This window comes from Calypte anna, chromosome 1 (assembly GCF_003957555.1).
Source record: "Calypte anna isolate BGI_N300 chromosome 1, bCalAnn1_v1.p, whole genome shotgun sequence".
Classification (NCBI taxonomy): Eukaryota; Metazoa; Chordata; class Aves; order Apodiformes; family Trochilidae; genus Calypte; species Calypte anna.
In genome coordinates, this window is record NC_044244.1 from 105,473,195 (window position 1) to 105,488,695 (window position 15,501).

At 43.0% G+C, this 15,501-nt stretch overlaps 1 protein-coding gene across 1 annotated transcript in view; it reads right to left on the bottom strand.

Annotated features, from left to right (window-relative positions):
• Positions 1 to 15,501, bottom strand: part of TIAM1 (T cell lymphoma invasion and metastasis 1) — a 122,744-nt gene that overhangs the window by 61,199 nt on the left and 46,044 nt on the right. Inside the window, exons 3-4 of the mRNA XM_030469015.1 lie at positions 5,436 to 5,883; positions 2,450 to 2,622 (exon numbers count right to left, since the gene is read on the bottom strand). Coding sequence (XP_030324875.1) covers positions 2,450 to 2,622; positions 5,436 to 5,883 — 621 coding nt within the window. The remainder of the gene's footprint in view (positions 1 to 2,449; positions 2,623 to 5,435; positions 5,884 to 15,501) is intronic.

The window sequence follows — 15,501 nt, forward strand, 5'->3', positions numbered from 1 at the left end:
GTGAGGTGTTGAAACCTAGCCCCCAATAAAGAAGAGAGTTGCACTGGGCTTGTAATGAGATGGTATGCTTTGTTAATTCCTAGTAAAATCCTAACAGCAGGAGGTCATATTTTTATCTTGTCCGATTAAAAAATATTATCTGTATACCCTTAGGTTCGGTCTTCTTTTTAGTTTCCTGAGGAAGGGAAAAAAAAAGAATCTGGAGTGGATTTTAGGAGCTTAAGATTCTTCTGGTAGGTGAGTTGGCAAGAGGGATCACTCTGCTTCTCAACAGAAAGGACCACATAAACAAGCTGCAAACATCTGATACGTAAGTATGTGGTGTCACAAGTTGCTCTGAGCTCCTGGAAAATGCATGTGACATCTGCAAGTAATGGATTTGTGTAGGCATGGTAAGAACTGACTGAGCAAGGAATCATCATGTAGGAGGTATGTGATGTCTCTAGGTGTAATGCAGTGGGAAGGCTTGTTACATGATGTCCAATATCTGTTCGCCTTACAAAGAGACTCTATTTTTCACCCAAAGTACACAGTCTCCAGAGACCAAAATAGTCTTCTGCAGGTCTGTGGCTTCTTCTCATCAAAACCAGTACTACAGCACTGTGCTGTGTGTGGATGGACGTGAGCAGTTAAGTAACACTGCTGAACAGACACACATGTCAGCTGCTCTGAGAGCAGCCAAGCAAGCCCTACAGCAGTCACTTGCACATTACTTCCACCACTGCAGCTGGTCTACCCTTCTCCCTAAACCCACCCCTTCTTTCTCTTCTGCTTCACTAGCAATGCACGGGTTCTGTGGCAGAAGGGACACACCAAGGAAAAATTTCTGCAAGGCAATATGAGTGATTTGCTTTCATTGGAAAAGGCTCATTTTTGCTTTTTCCCACAGAGTCACATTAAAATCTATGCATGCCATAATGGCATAGGGCTTTTAATGAATAAGTCCCTGTGTTGCCACAAAAGAAATGTACTGAATGTGACTTTTCCAGTACTTAGCATCCACTGGCAATAGTTTTATGAGAGTGAAGGTTTCCCTTAGAAAACTCTGTGGAAAAGATTTTACAGCTCGTATCAGTAGATCAAGAGGAGGTGTTGCTTCACAACCCTTCCAGTACACACTGAGACCATAAGCACCACACCTACCTCCTGTATGAGGCTCTCAAGGTGGCAAAATACATGTAACCCTGCCCAGGAAAGGCATGAAGTAGAAAGGGGGAGGTGTGCAGTATTACACTACAAGCTGAGGAAAATTCAGAATGAGGTTGCAAGAAGTTAAGTCTGTGAAAAAAAAATTTTTTTTTTCAAGTATGCAATCAGATTCTCAGTCTCTTCAACATGTAAGGCAGCACCACTCCTTTGAGTCAATAAGGTTTATCATCTTGTTCTGGTTTGACAATGTAGCCCCTTGCTCAGGTCAATTGCAAGGACTGATGAGAGAATGTAGTTTTAAAGATTTGCCCTGGAATACATGAAGGGGAATGAAGATGGGGGGGACGCATTCTACCACAGAGTAGTTTCTGGTTTAAGAAGGCAAGAAGTCTCAAGACTTTGTCACAATAGGGAAATAAATATGGGATTCCTCCAGTGAAGGAAACTGAATCAAAAGAGAAGGAAACAGCACCACCTCAGCACAGACTAGTAATCACAAATAAAGGAGTGTCATCCCTTGGTTAGTGACAACTTGCAATAAGAAACTGAATGCCAATCTAAAAATCACTCAGGGAATCAGCAGTTGCCAAAATACAGAAACCTTTTCCAGTGAAACACAACTAATCTATGGCCTTTGATATTTTTTAAACTAACCCTGCAAAACTCCAACAGTTCTATTTCCTGATTAAAGAAAAAAGATCTATAAACATGGACTTTTAGTCTCCTCTTGGATAACAGTAACACATTGACTAGGGTCTGTATGAACAAGGGGCAACTGGATACTGCAAGAGAGCACCTGGGAGTCTAAGTATCCCCTTGCACTTCAAACTCTTCTGGGTCTTGTAAACAACCTGAGCCTCTACACAAGGTCCCATCTTTGATACATTTCTTTCTAGATGCAGATAGTTTTACAGCACATTTAATGCACTACTGTGCATCCTACATGTTAACTGGCTTGGTCCGTGTGTTATAAGCATGCTTCCAAACCATGCAAAATTCCCAGTTTTTACAGGGATGTAAGAATATTTCTTACTTCTTACTCTGTTCCTAACATTTACCCAAAGAAGATCCAGTCACAGAATAAAAACAGCAGATCTGAGTGATTCACATGTGGTGGTAGGTCTCTTGACTGGCATTTACCAAATATATCATGTCCTGCCTCTAGTGCTGCCAGTGGAAAATCCCAAACCTACTGGAGTCAGCAGGCTTTTTCCATTTATTTCAACCAGAGCTAAGATTTCCTCCTTGACTGGAGACAGGAAAAGAGAACAACTTGGTAAAACTGTTGAACTGGACCAACCTGAAAAAGAAAAGCATCCCCAAGGGAGTTGCTGAGACAGAAGACAAAGTCCTTCTTGGGGTGTTCAGGCACTGCTTGCACTATGCTGTTTTCCACCCAGACAGCGTGCTTTGGGATGCTGTTGTGGTCAATGCCAGATCTGCCATCAGTCTCGTAGAAGAACAACGTGCATCCTAAAAGAGACAATCACATATAAGCAAGCAAGACATTTAAACACATCAGCTGCCCCACATCTATTCAGCACGAACACTTGGGACTATAAATCACCCACAAAACAGTCTCAGGGATGAGGGAGGATTTGCCAGCACCTGTTCAGGTTTTCAGCCCTACAGCAGAGAGCACCAGCAACAGGATGGGTTTTTTTTGCCCCAGAATGCAGTGGTTTCCACGCCATGTAGGCACAGCATGAGCTGCACAGTACATCAATCTGTGCCCCAGCTGCCCACTTTGTCCACTCTAGCATTGCTTACACAGAGCTGAGTTACAGGCAGTACAATACAGCCCTAGATGAGAAGCCTCATTATAAGCCCCATAAGCGGGGGTCCTTCAAGGGCACCCTATCCCACTGAGAGGACCAAAAAGAAGCGTAGACATGAGAGTGTCTCCTTTGGCAGTGCTGGACAGCTGTGAGCCAGCCGCCAGCCCTGCAGAGCAGACACCCCAGAGGCAAAGCTCCACGGCCCTGTTTCAGCCTCCTGCAGCTGCTGGCTGCTACAGGCCCTGCAAGGCAAAGATCAAGCAATTTAATTGCATGATGCAGATGAGTAACTGGAAGAAAAATGGGGCTGGAATGAGCTGTGCTTGCTGAAAGACTGGTGTATGGGAAAAAGGGGAAAAAAGAAAGCAAGAAAGACAAAAGAAAGGAAAAAGAAAAAAAAAAAAGAAAAAAAAAAAGAAAAAAGAAAAGAAAAAGAAAAAGAAAAAGAAAGAGAAAAAGAAAAAGAAAAAAGAAAAAGAAAAGGAAAAAAGAAAAGAAAAAAGAAAAAGAAAAAAGAAAAAAGAAAAAGAAAAGAAAAAGAAAAGAAAAAGAAAAAGAAAAAGAAAAAGAAAGAGAAAAAAGAAAAGAAAAGAAAAAGAAAAGAAAAGAAAAAGAAAAAAGAAAAAGAAAAAGAAAAAGAAAAGAAAAAGAAAAGAAAAGAAAAGAAAAGAAAAGAAAAAGAAAAAGAAAAAGAAAAAAAAGAAAAAGAAAAAGAAAAAGAAAAAGAAAAAGAAAGAAAAAAAGAAAAAGAAAAAAAAAAAAAGAAAAAGAAAAAGAAAAAGAAAAAGAAAAAGAAAAAGAAAAAGAAAAAGAAAAAGAAAAAGAAAAAGAAAAAAAGAAAAAGAAAAAAAGAAAAAATTTTAAAACCAACAAAAAACCCCAACAAACAAATAAATAAAAAGTATAAACCAAATCCTTATTCCACTGTCACGTTTCAGCTCTGACCCACAGCACTAAGGCCAAAACCACAAAAACACATTTTAGCTGGAAACAGCACAAACCTACTTAGTTTTATAAAATAACATTTACAGTTATCTGGGGTGAAAAAGATACAGCAAGCCTGCAAATTGGGATTTACAATAAAAAGGGTCTACTTCTCTCTCGCTCTCCATCCCACATGATCTACAGTTGCTTTAAACTAAAAGTGGCACCCTGTTTCTCTGCCACAGGAGCCAGCCGTCTCAGTGCAAAGGGATGCCCTGTTACCCAGCCTCCCAAAAAACTATTTGCAGCCAAACAATAGCAGCTGTTAACTTCAAAGCCTCGTTTAAACACTGGCATTATTAAGGCACTGCAATCTGAGGAGCAAACACTCCACTTGAGTCAAAGCACTCTAAAATAACATTGCCTCTGTGCTCATCCTTCCCCTTTTTGCTCCCAGATGGCCCTTTGTTTGCCAGCTCCTCACAGCAAGACCTTCCTGCCACAAGCCCCCCCTCCCGGATTAGGGCTCCCTCTTGCCCTCCAGCCCTCCCTCTCTCCTCTTTCATTTCCCCAATCTCTCTTCTCCAAGGAAGAGATGGCACCTAACTGCTGCTGGTTCTAAAGGACTGCTGCCAATTAAATAAAAAAAAAGAAATTTTTTTTAAAAAAATAAGTGTTCTAAAAAAAAAGCACTCTGTGGGGAAGATCAGGGCCGTAACTACACTGAGCTTTTTGGTAATCCCACCTACAGCAGCTCTGACTTCCTTGCTCACAGAGGAGGCCAGTCCCACAACCCTGCAAGCAACCCCATGAAGATTAATTAGAGGTCACTTCAGGAGGCCAGCTCCTGTGCTTTGCTGCTCCATTAACCATTTCTGTGCACCTATAAGCACTCAAACGCCAAATAGGGTTGGAGCATGCTCCAAGCAGGAACTGCAAAAGTTCAGAAAGCAAGCATCTTTGATAGGGTGGCTGGTAGAGTGGCCAGGTGCTGCCCACCACAAATAGGATGACACAGACAGAGCCATCATCTTCCATCTCACAAGACAGCTTCGATGACCAAACCATGGCTCCTTGTCCACACCACAAATGTGTTGCAACTTGCTGGGTGTCCTACTCAGAGAAGGAGAGACCAGCAGAACTAAGTGTGAGAGTTACACCAGGAACACATACAAAGACAGAGCCCCTGTGTGAACATGTGTTGGTGTCACTAGCAAACCCCCTGCAGCTGCACACAGGTATCCAGTTTGACAGCAAGCCACAGACATGCTTCTTAAAGGAAACACCCAGGGCTTAGAGAAGCCAAGCAGGACTTGAAGCAGTGTAGGAATCCCAGTTTGGTGCAGCACAGTCAGATGTCTTGGACTACATGTGTGCCATAATGTGAGCACATAAGCAACTATCAAATAAAACCCTCTGGAAAGCATCAGGACCACTTCCTCACAATTGATGTTAACCATACTGCAATTCACAGCAGCTTTTGTAAAGAGTTTAGAATATCGTTTCCTTCAGCTGCAGCAATACATAGACCATAGGACACCACAGCCACCCATCTGGATAGACTCTTGCATGCTTGCTCTGTACCTTTGAGGGAAACCCAGTAGTGCTTCCACTTCCTACGCGTGGCAGACTCCACCTTCTTGTTCTTTTTGTGCACCAGGAAATTCTTCACTGCCAGAGCTCCAGCTTTCCGTACCGTGCCCTGGGCAGCTGTCAGGAGGATGTCAGACTGCCCAGGGGAGCTGAGGGTGCCACTGCTCTGCTCGTCGCTGAGGGCAGAGCCCGCCTCCTCCAAGTTCTCACTGTTGGCAGTGCTCATCTCCAGCTCCCGGCGGAAGTTCTCGTACACCCCCTGGCGCAGCCCATCTCCTGTAGAGCTGCTCCCGCTGTCGCTGCCGATGAAGGCCCGGCTGGTAGTGGGGGAATAGCTGGAGTTGGTAGCATTGGAGCGTCTGGAAAGGAGGTCGGTGTCAGTGGCTGCTCCCTCAATGCCGCTGTCAGTGAACTCGCTCCCCTCACCTGCGTTGACGTCCTGGTTGCGAGAGAGAGACACAGTGTGAGATCCGCTGAGCCCAGACTTCTGGAGACAGAGACAGAACCCCAAACACCCAAGTGGCACCACATTTATTCATGCCTCCATTTTTCCTGGCACCTGAAAAACCTTCATTTCCTTTTCAGAAGAAAAGCTTGGGTGGGCAGAACTTCCAGCACGGGAAAGACCACTCACAAATGCACGATTTTGGGTGGTGTCTCTACAGCCTTAGCATTTTAGAATATAAGATGCAGCATCATCTGTTTACATTTAACTAAGCTAGCAGTGCTAAAGGTTCTGCAAAAGGAGAACATATGGCAGCAAAAACTGGCAGTGTCAAGAAATGCGGAGATCAACCTACGCATTTTGAAAAGAAAACACTGATATTGTACACTCGCACCTATAGGTGAAGATATATTTTACATGTCCCAAGACTGTAATTTGCAAATTGCATAACTAAAACGGTACTATTTTTTCTCCTAAGTAGTTAATGTACTTGGGATTATTTCTGTTTAGTGTCACTTTTACATCAAAAACCCTAACAACTGGCCAGACTCTCATGGTGATAGACCCTGCCAAAATGCCACAACAACAGAAGACTCTTCCTGGTCCCCAAGAATCTGCACTTCAAGCATCAAAATAGGCAAGAATACAGCCATCTTGAGCGAGAAAGAAAACAACATGACCAAACTGAGGTTTCAAAGGCTAAGTGGCTCATCTTGCCCACAGCATCAAGGCTCAACCTCTACCATCTCAGCATTCAAAGGCACCCGTGGCAGCTTTTGGAGGAAAGTAAACTGGGCAAAGTAAAGGGATAGAAATGGTAGAAGAGGTAGACAGGGAAGATGAGGCAGACAAGCAAGAAATATATCCAAAGCAACAGGAATTCCAGCCTTTACCTCCCTTGATTTACAAGTTTGGTTTTTGTTTTTGTTTTTAAAAGGAGATTTTGAGAAGAGATGACAGAAGGCAAGTGTTTATTTTGAGTGAAAACAAGCTCGTAGGTGTTGGTTCAGCCACCAGTTTTCTATGCATCAAAGAGCAGCTCTGCGGAAACCAAGAAACCCTTCACAGAGCTCTGTTTGAAGCCTCCCTCCTGTGGAGCAAGAGCTGGATGAGGAAACTTGAGGGGGAGGGGAGGGGTGTTGCTGAATCTGACTAACTTTTAAGGCTTTAATTTGTAACTGATTGGCTCGTTCTTTATAAATGTTACCTCTCCAGGGAGACTTGGAGTCCAGCTGGAAGAGTAAGTGCTTCCTTCCCCACTCAGTGAGCACTGTTATCCTAGTCAGTCTAGTTATTTAATGCAACATATGATAGACAAGCTGTTCCGGACAGGCCAATGTTCCTCTACTCCCATCTCAAGTGAATGAGCTGAGCAAGGTTTCCTGTAAGTGAAATCATCTGCCCATACAGAGCAGTTTTCACAACGATACATTTTTTTTTCCTGCTATTCCAAATACGCTTGTTTGTAAGAAGCCAATTATCTTCCCATTTCTTGCGGCACTGCAAAAAGAGTGGTATCTGGAGAGGGGAACTGGTGCTGCTCAGAAACCAGTGTTTACAAAACACTGCCACGAGTGTGTTTTTGCACTCCATCGTGAAAAGCTGGGTGGTACAACTTCTGATGACAGTGCTCTCTGTCTGAGACCCCGTGCATCAGGGAACCAGGACTGGCATAGCCACTTGATGCCCAAGGCACTGCACAACCAGAGTGTCAAAGAACTGAGCTAGATATCTCCTGTTCACTGGGATAATTATTCCCACATCGAATTATCGGGATTTGCATTTGTTTTCTGGGCCCTTCCCCTCTGTAACTGTTTTTTTAAAGGGAAAAAGTGTCATTCATCTAGCATAAACAAATCTGAATCCTGCAGTGAACACTGAGTAACAGTGGCAACAGAAATTATTTGAGGTTCTGAGATTTTTATTTTAGGTTACTGATTTATAAAATATACAGTCTGTCTCATAATTATTTTATCCATGTTCTTAAAAAAATTTACAGTTCATTCCAAAATCTTAGCTGATGTCACTTTCAGGAAGTGTATCTCATGCTTTAATTAAAATTTGTCAGTTTAAAAAAAAATAAAGAGCTACTAAAACAGACCACCAACTTGAAGGAGATGGGATTTGCAATTTTGCCACCTGTGTACGCATAAAACTTCCTTGGGGCTTCTTAGCAGATGGAGTATTTTTCAAAAACAGAAGTGCAACCACAAATGTTCACAGTGCTGCCATGCAGGCTCTTACGATTCCTTGTGCCCAGTGAGACAAAGCCTTCTCATGAGGCATCAATCAGCTCAGATTCTCCATCCACAAATGAGTATTATACTTCATAACTGATACATATGGACATAATGGTTTAGTATTTATTAAAAAATGCAAGGCTGGAAAACATATACACTTATGAGCTTAAACTGCAGCACATTTTGCAAACATCTTTATAATCTTTACGACAATGCAAGTGATAAGCTGGATGGATAAAAATATCTTTCCAGCATAATGCTGCAGCCATGCCACTAATACCCCCTCTGCTCCCTGCACTCGCTTTTCCTCTCTTAAATACCCCTTATCAAAGGCTTCTAGCCACCCAATTCAACCCCTTTGGTAGGAGGAGAATCTGAGCATGCAAAGGTCAGAACAGTTCAAAACCTATAACCTGCTAATATTGTTCAGGCTCATGAATTATGAAACGTGGCATTGAATGAGCTGAGCACTTTCGGAAGTCTGCAGCATGAGAAGATCTGCCTTGGGGTTAGCAGGGTTAACAGCACTCACTGCACAGGTCTCTGACTTCTGGGCTTCTGTTGCAATGTTAGCTCGTTCTCATCAGAGGATATAAAAACCTCTCAAGAAGCAGCCAGCATCTGCTCTGGCCATCTCACAGTGCTATAATCAGCATACTGAAGCTCATTCAATTTAGAGTTCATCAGAGGTTTAGTATTGTGCTTCCACAGGAACACACGGAGGCTGAAGGAGGAACAGTCCCAAGCCAAGCAAGAAACCATAGCAGGGACTGATGAACACATTAGTGAGGGCTTTTCAAATTAACACCTTGAAAATTAAGCATCCCAACTCCCGCCAGGAGAAATGACAGTGAGAGTCATGCTGATGAGGCTGATGTGGATACATGGGCCTGTCGCTTTAATGTCCAGCTTCAGAGTACCTACTGACATGGCCACCACAGTTTACTGCCCAGAAACAAAATTAATATTGTGTAATCTTGATGAGAGCTATTTTGAAATTATTCACATTTCCTGCTTAGGTTCTCAAAGAGCCCCCACAGGCAACAGCAACATCTCTCTCCTCCAAATAAAAATTATTACTGTCCAGGGCCCATGATGGACTGCACCACAAAGGCTTAGCTAACGCAACAGACATTTCACTCTTTGGCAGAAGGAGTTCTCAGGAAAAGACTCAAGGCCAAGGGTGGACTACAGACATGGCTCAGCCATCACTAGACGCCCCTCTGACTCCTGCCCAGCATCCCTGTGGCTCTCCATCATGTTGCTAACAACATGTGCCAGGCACATCATGGGAGCTGGGAGACAGCTGACAACTGCAGAATGCATGTTTCTGAGGCCTGCAGTTTTGGACATTGTACACACTTCATAGCAAAGCACTAGAACAGTACTCTGGACTTGAAACTGCTATCATCAAGGGGCTCTGTTTTATTTCAGTGGTTAAACTCCCAAAAGCTTCATTCAGCTCCATCTAAGATTCAGGACACTGCACCTGATGTTTTGGAACTTGCCAGGGATCTTGTGTTTTGTACTTTTAGGCCGGCGAACAGCTGTCTCCAGACAGAGGAGTATTTTTGTCCAGAGAGATCACTCCAGGAACCAAATGCAAGACTGGAACTAAAATCTGTGCTGCCATGCTTAGCCTTCCCACCAGTGTTTACCCAGCTTTGGGTCTGCGAGGACAAGAGGGCAAAGCAAGAGGGAGATGGGAATCATTAAACTGGTCACACCAAGTAGAAAGCATTCAGCAAAGAAAAGAAAGTGTATTTCCTCCAAGACAGAGAGATGGGGGAAGTCGTGGGAATAGCAGTTCTTGGTATTCTGCAAACACAATAGGTCTTAAGTCCACAGAGACAACAAACTGAATAAACAGGGGGCTTTTGTGCCTTCAATTTTAGACTGCTTTGTGGAAAGAGAGGAAAAAGTCACATAAAGACCACTGACTGAAAAAGGCTTTCGTGACTATGCTGCACTGTATGCCTTGATGTGAAGGTGGGAAGCAGTAGCAAAGCTCCCACCAGGATCTGGAATCCCTGCTGCTGCTGAAGGCCTTGGAGAGAAGCAGCACGGATTCTTACACTAGCAGTGCTCCTGTATCAGTGCAAATGCCCAGGGTTTGGGAAAGGAGGTTCAGCAGACAGTAAGGGAGGGTAGGAGGAAGAAAAAGGTGGAATGTGTGACGTCAGAGAGATATGCTGCAAAATGAGAAACCAGAGATGGGCTGAATGGTGCTATTGTTATCAAAAAGAAGGCAGGGAGGCCCAGCAAGCAGGACACGTGCCAGGACAGCTACAACAGCCCTAATGCCATTCAAGCGTAATGAAGTGGAATTAACGCAGCTCCATCAAATGCAGAGAATAATTTAACAGATTAACCAATTGGGTAAAATATTAGCAGAAGTATTAGAAAGCCACTTAAATCTATGTTTTTGCTTCACATGAACACTGGGTTACATGCAAAGCAAGCCAGCAGGGAGTGAAACTCTAATGCAAGCTACACTGAGCTAATGTACTTGGTGCTGTAATTTTTGCATGCTCACAAGATACTCATACCTCTGTATGCCTACTACAGTCACATTTGTTGAAAGATTCTTGATAGATTTAGAAGTTACTTTTATTTTTAGGGAAAAAATTGTATCTTCAGCTAGCAAAAATCAAGCAAAAAGTTTTGGGTCAGGTTCCAATGTCTTTGTCTCCCTGTTGAACATATTTGGCAGTGGCATCTCTTGGCAAGAGACCACTGGATGGAATATGTCTTGCTCAACTCTCCAGCTCCTGACTGGACACGTTCAGAGGGGTTGCAATAACAATGCACTTACCAAACTTCCCCCTGTCACAGAAGTGGATGAAATAGCCTGGTGAATCACTTTCTCCTGCTTTGACTGATAGCAGTGATTCATCAGCACCTAGGCACATGGGACTGATTTAACAGGAAAACTCTTGCTCCACAAATATAAACAGTTCCTTATGTGGTTAATACTTCTTTCTAGATTAACCATTAGATTAAAAGTACTTGTTAGTAAAAGGCAACCGAGTTGGTTTTTTTCTTGGAAGGGGCTCTCTCCAAGAGAATGCAAATCCTCTGTTCCCTGGCCTGTTTAGCAACAGAGCAAAAAGGTGTTCACTTTCAGCAACAGCCTGAAATTGCACATAACCTGTCTGGTTGCTAGTTAGGCAAGCACCACAGAATACATTTAAAATAGATGGGTAAGCAGCCTGATGGTTTGCATGCTTTTATGTTCCTGGTGCCTCTTTGAAGCTCTTATGTAGAAAAAGATTGGCCTGATAAGCATTTTTCCTTTCTTTTCAGTGCTGAATCTACCATCATCTAATGGTCAGGGTGGTTTGTTAAGGTACAACTTGCTCCAAATCAAAAAGAAATCGTCTCCTCAGAGTAACTTCAACACCTGGTAATGACTGCATGAGAAGATTTGTCATTAAAAGAATCAAAACAATCCAAGAAGCAAAGATAAATCATAAGTTGCAATTGAAACCTGAATGGGTCAAGTGGTTTTAAAGCTGCAATGAGAAAAACAAAAGCAACTCCATAGCTTGTTCTGTCTGGGAGAAATACTATTTTGAAGACTGGTAAAAAAGTACTGAACTATGTCCACAAAACTCACTGTAAAGTTAGAGGGATTATAATGATGACATGGAGGAGATCTGCTACCACAGCAATTAACAAAGCCCCTCCACCAGATGGTGGGAGTTGATATGAAGGAAGATTTTGAAGTATTATATGAGAACTAGCCAGGATGCAGCAGATTGACAGCAGGCTTTGGAGAACTACACTCAGCCACAAACCAACATGGTCCAACTGTGATTTTCTGTTGAATTGGTTGGGTCCTGTTTACACCTCCCAGGAGGGCTCCCAAGTCAAGGGAGGTGCAGTTATAAGCACATGGATATCAGACTGAGATGGTGGGGTTTTTACCTTTAGGAATTCAAAGAGGTAAGATGCTGATATGTACAAGCAGCTTTTGTTCCTACTTTTGTGCATTCACCACACTGGTGCAACAGTTATTCAGCTGTTTGAAAGAACCAAAATAAAAAAAAAACCAAACAACCTTATATGTGTTATTAAAGTTGCTCAGAGTGGTTTAATAAGTAAGCAAGTTTTGGCCATGGTTCTCTGAAATCAAATCTATTCCCAGCAAAAGAGGTACTAGCCCAGACCTCCAGATATTTCTCCTAGCCATGAGCTTCAGTCTTATTATGAAAGAATGAATCACAGTCACAGGTTTCTGGGCAGTAATCCCTGGGAAAGTCTTAAGGCATGGATTTCAATGAATTTTAGTTCCACAATGCCTTTGTGAACTTCTCTTGGTGAATGCTCCATAGTGTAATTTGGCACCTTGGAAAGACAGGCAAGGTACTGGATGCCAGGTATTCAGAGGATACTCAAATATGGGAAGGAGATGTGCATCCACTTGACTCCCATGGGACAGGCAGGCAGCAAACAACACTGTACCAAGCATCCATCAACCCTATTCCCTTGGCAGGCAACTCTGACAGGTATAAATGGCTGTTAACTCAGTATTACACTTGGTTCCTTTGCTCCATGTTAAGCTAACACGTTAAGCTTGGTGTTTTTAACACAAGGTTTAGGAACATTTTAGGTTCATTGACTTCCCAGACACTTTTCAGCTAATATGTGGGCCCCTCCAGAAAAAACAACTCTGTAGACTACAATGCTTCCCCAAGAAGCCTGGTTTTCTTAGCTGACTCAGGTTCCTTCAAGGTAAATTATGGACCCACAAAGACTCCTGCAGCAGTCAGGAAAGAACAACCCTGGAGGACTTATCAGCTGTGAGACAGAAAATGTTGAAAATGAAACTGTCCCCCAGAAAGCTGTGAGGAAATACATGGGACAGCTTTACTCTTCTCTCCATAATACTGTGTGGAGCTGACTCAGGACAGTTGTGGCATCAGCCTGCAACCTGTTCTTGTTCAGAAATTTAATTTTGCCCTTAGCAGGAAAGAGGCACAAAACACTACCATGAGATTTCAGCATACCAGCTCTTCCCTGGCTTTAACACTGACTTTTAAGTGGTGATAAAGTACGTAATACCACGAACAAGAATCAGCCCATAATCCAGTAAAGCCTTTTACAGTGTGGCTTCCAGCACCTGTGCAGATTGGGGTGGACACCTGCTTCCCATCCCCAGCAGTGGAAGGAAGTCTCAGTTCTAGAGCACTGTAGTGTTTAGTCCCTCTGTTCCCAAATGATGCTGAGGAACCCTTTCCTTGCTTCCACTCCAATGGACCTCCCAGCTGAGAAAAGTTTCTAGGACTGAGTTAACCACAAACCAACGCAAGCAGCCCAAAGGTGCTCAAGTTAAACAAATGGCAACATGCCTAACCAAAATCCTTGAAGTAAAATACAGGGTTAGGTTACTTTTTGTTTCTTAGTGCCAAGAACAGGCAGTTCTTCCTAGAAATGTAATAAAGGGAACAGAAGTGGGGAAGGGAAAAAACTGCGAGAACAACAGCTTAAAAATTAAAATATATCATCTTAGAGGTATTCACCTGAAAAACAGCCTAACTTAAGGGAGTGGGGAAATGCCTGTCATCTGGGGTGATGACTAGTCACAGGATCATGTGCTGAAGCTCTGCAAAGAAACCATTCAGTGGAGGACTTCACTGGAATGGAACACTACTGCAAATCGCATCCACCTATGTAAGCACAGCCCAGCAAACAGGCAGCTGGAATGACTTGTCTGTAATTTTTAAGTGAAAAGTACTTGCAATTAAAAAACATGCAGTATATAAGCTTTAGAGAGAACAACATTACTGCCAATGGTACAAGCATTTCAGATGTAACATGGCAAAGTCCTACTGTTAAAAAAAAAACATGCCTGAGTGGAGCTAGATCGGATATCAGGACTGCTGATTTGCTTTCCACTGGCTTCAGACCAAGAGCAACAGAAGAAAAACAAATTAAAATCTTCGAAAGAGTATCAAAATATTTGCCATCGAAGACCAAAACACTCGTTTTCACATGCTTCTTTCCCTGACAATACTGGGGCAGAGTTGTGCGATCTGAAGGGAGTGACTCCTGTTTGCTTTACAATAACCTGAGTAGGCAATGGCTGATCTGATCTCCTCCATCTGGGAAGGGGAGCCTGGTAACAGAATGAGGAAGACCTCTGAGTTTGGGTCTGAAGCCCTCTTTTCAAGCTTTACTCCCAAGTTTACACTAAACCCACTTCCAGTCAAGCAGGCTACAAAGAGCTCATTTGATCTATCCATTAAATGGGTCTGGTAGTTCAGACACACCAAGGGTTACCAGACCTGCAGCCAGCAGGACTCAAGATGTGGATCTGCAAGCACTTTACACTGGTGCAAGTTAGGGCTGCCTTGTCCCTCGAGACTATTTCCATCCCTTCCTTCAACTCGGTGCCCTGTGGCAAGTAGTTGAAAGCAGAGATGTTTGGTTTTAATAGGGCTGTTAGCCTGGAGGCTCAGCAAAGTGACCTGGTGAGGAGTGCTCTACTGGGATTCAGCCCCTTGAGTCACCCTGGCCAAATCACCACATTCGAGGATCTCCAGCTTTTGGAGATTCAGAGGGTGATTCAGGCTACATTTGAGACTTTGAGAATGAGTCCATCTGAAAGGCACCAGCAGGAGCTCAAGTCTTCAAGGTGCACATTACAGCTGAAAACCAGTAACATCTTCCTTTTAGGCACTTACTAAACTATGTGTCACTAATTATAATGTAATGACACATGAATTTGTCTTTATTACTTTGCTCGATTCTACCTGGATTCAGACAAGTAAGATTAAAGGTCTGGGTCGATCTCATTAAGAATCATACTTAGGTTGAAAATAGCTATGTTTTGCAGCTACAGACTGAGATGTACAGAGTTACTTTAACAAGAGCAAAGCTTCAGCTGCTGAAGATACTCTGCATGGAAAAGAGTTTTTGGAGGAGTGCTTTAAGAGCAGGCTGTAAGGTCACAAGTGCTATGAAGAGACTGAACAGGATGCAGTGGAAGCCAGAAGCAGAAATTGTTTTCAGAAAAGAAAATTCATAGGGGACAGTTCAACCCGACAGTCTTGGATTTATTCCTTGCTCAGGAAGACTCAAATAGCTAATCTTCTAGGATTGGGAAGAGAGCCCTAAAGGAAAGTTTACCCCATACTCTCCTAGTCAGTTAGTTACTTTGGTTATTTTCTTTCTTTTCCTTTTTTCTTTTCCTTTTTCTTTTCCTTCTTTCTTTTCCTTCCTTCCTTCCTTCCTTCCTTCCTTCCTTCCTTCCTTCCTTCCTTCCTTCCTTCCTTCCTTCCTTCCTTCCTTCCTTTCTTCCTTCCTTCCTTCCTTTTCCTGAGGAACAGGTACTGAGCTGGATGGTGCTTCATAAGACTGATCCAGT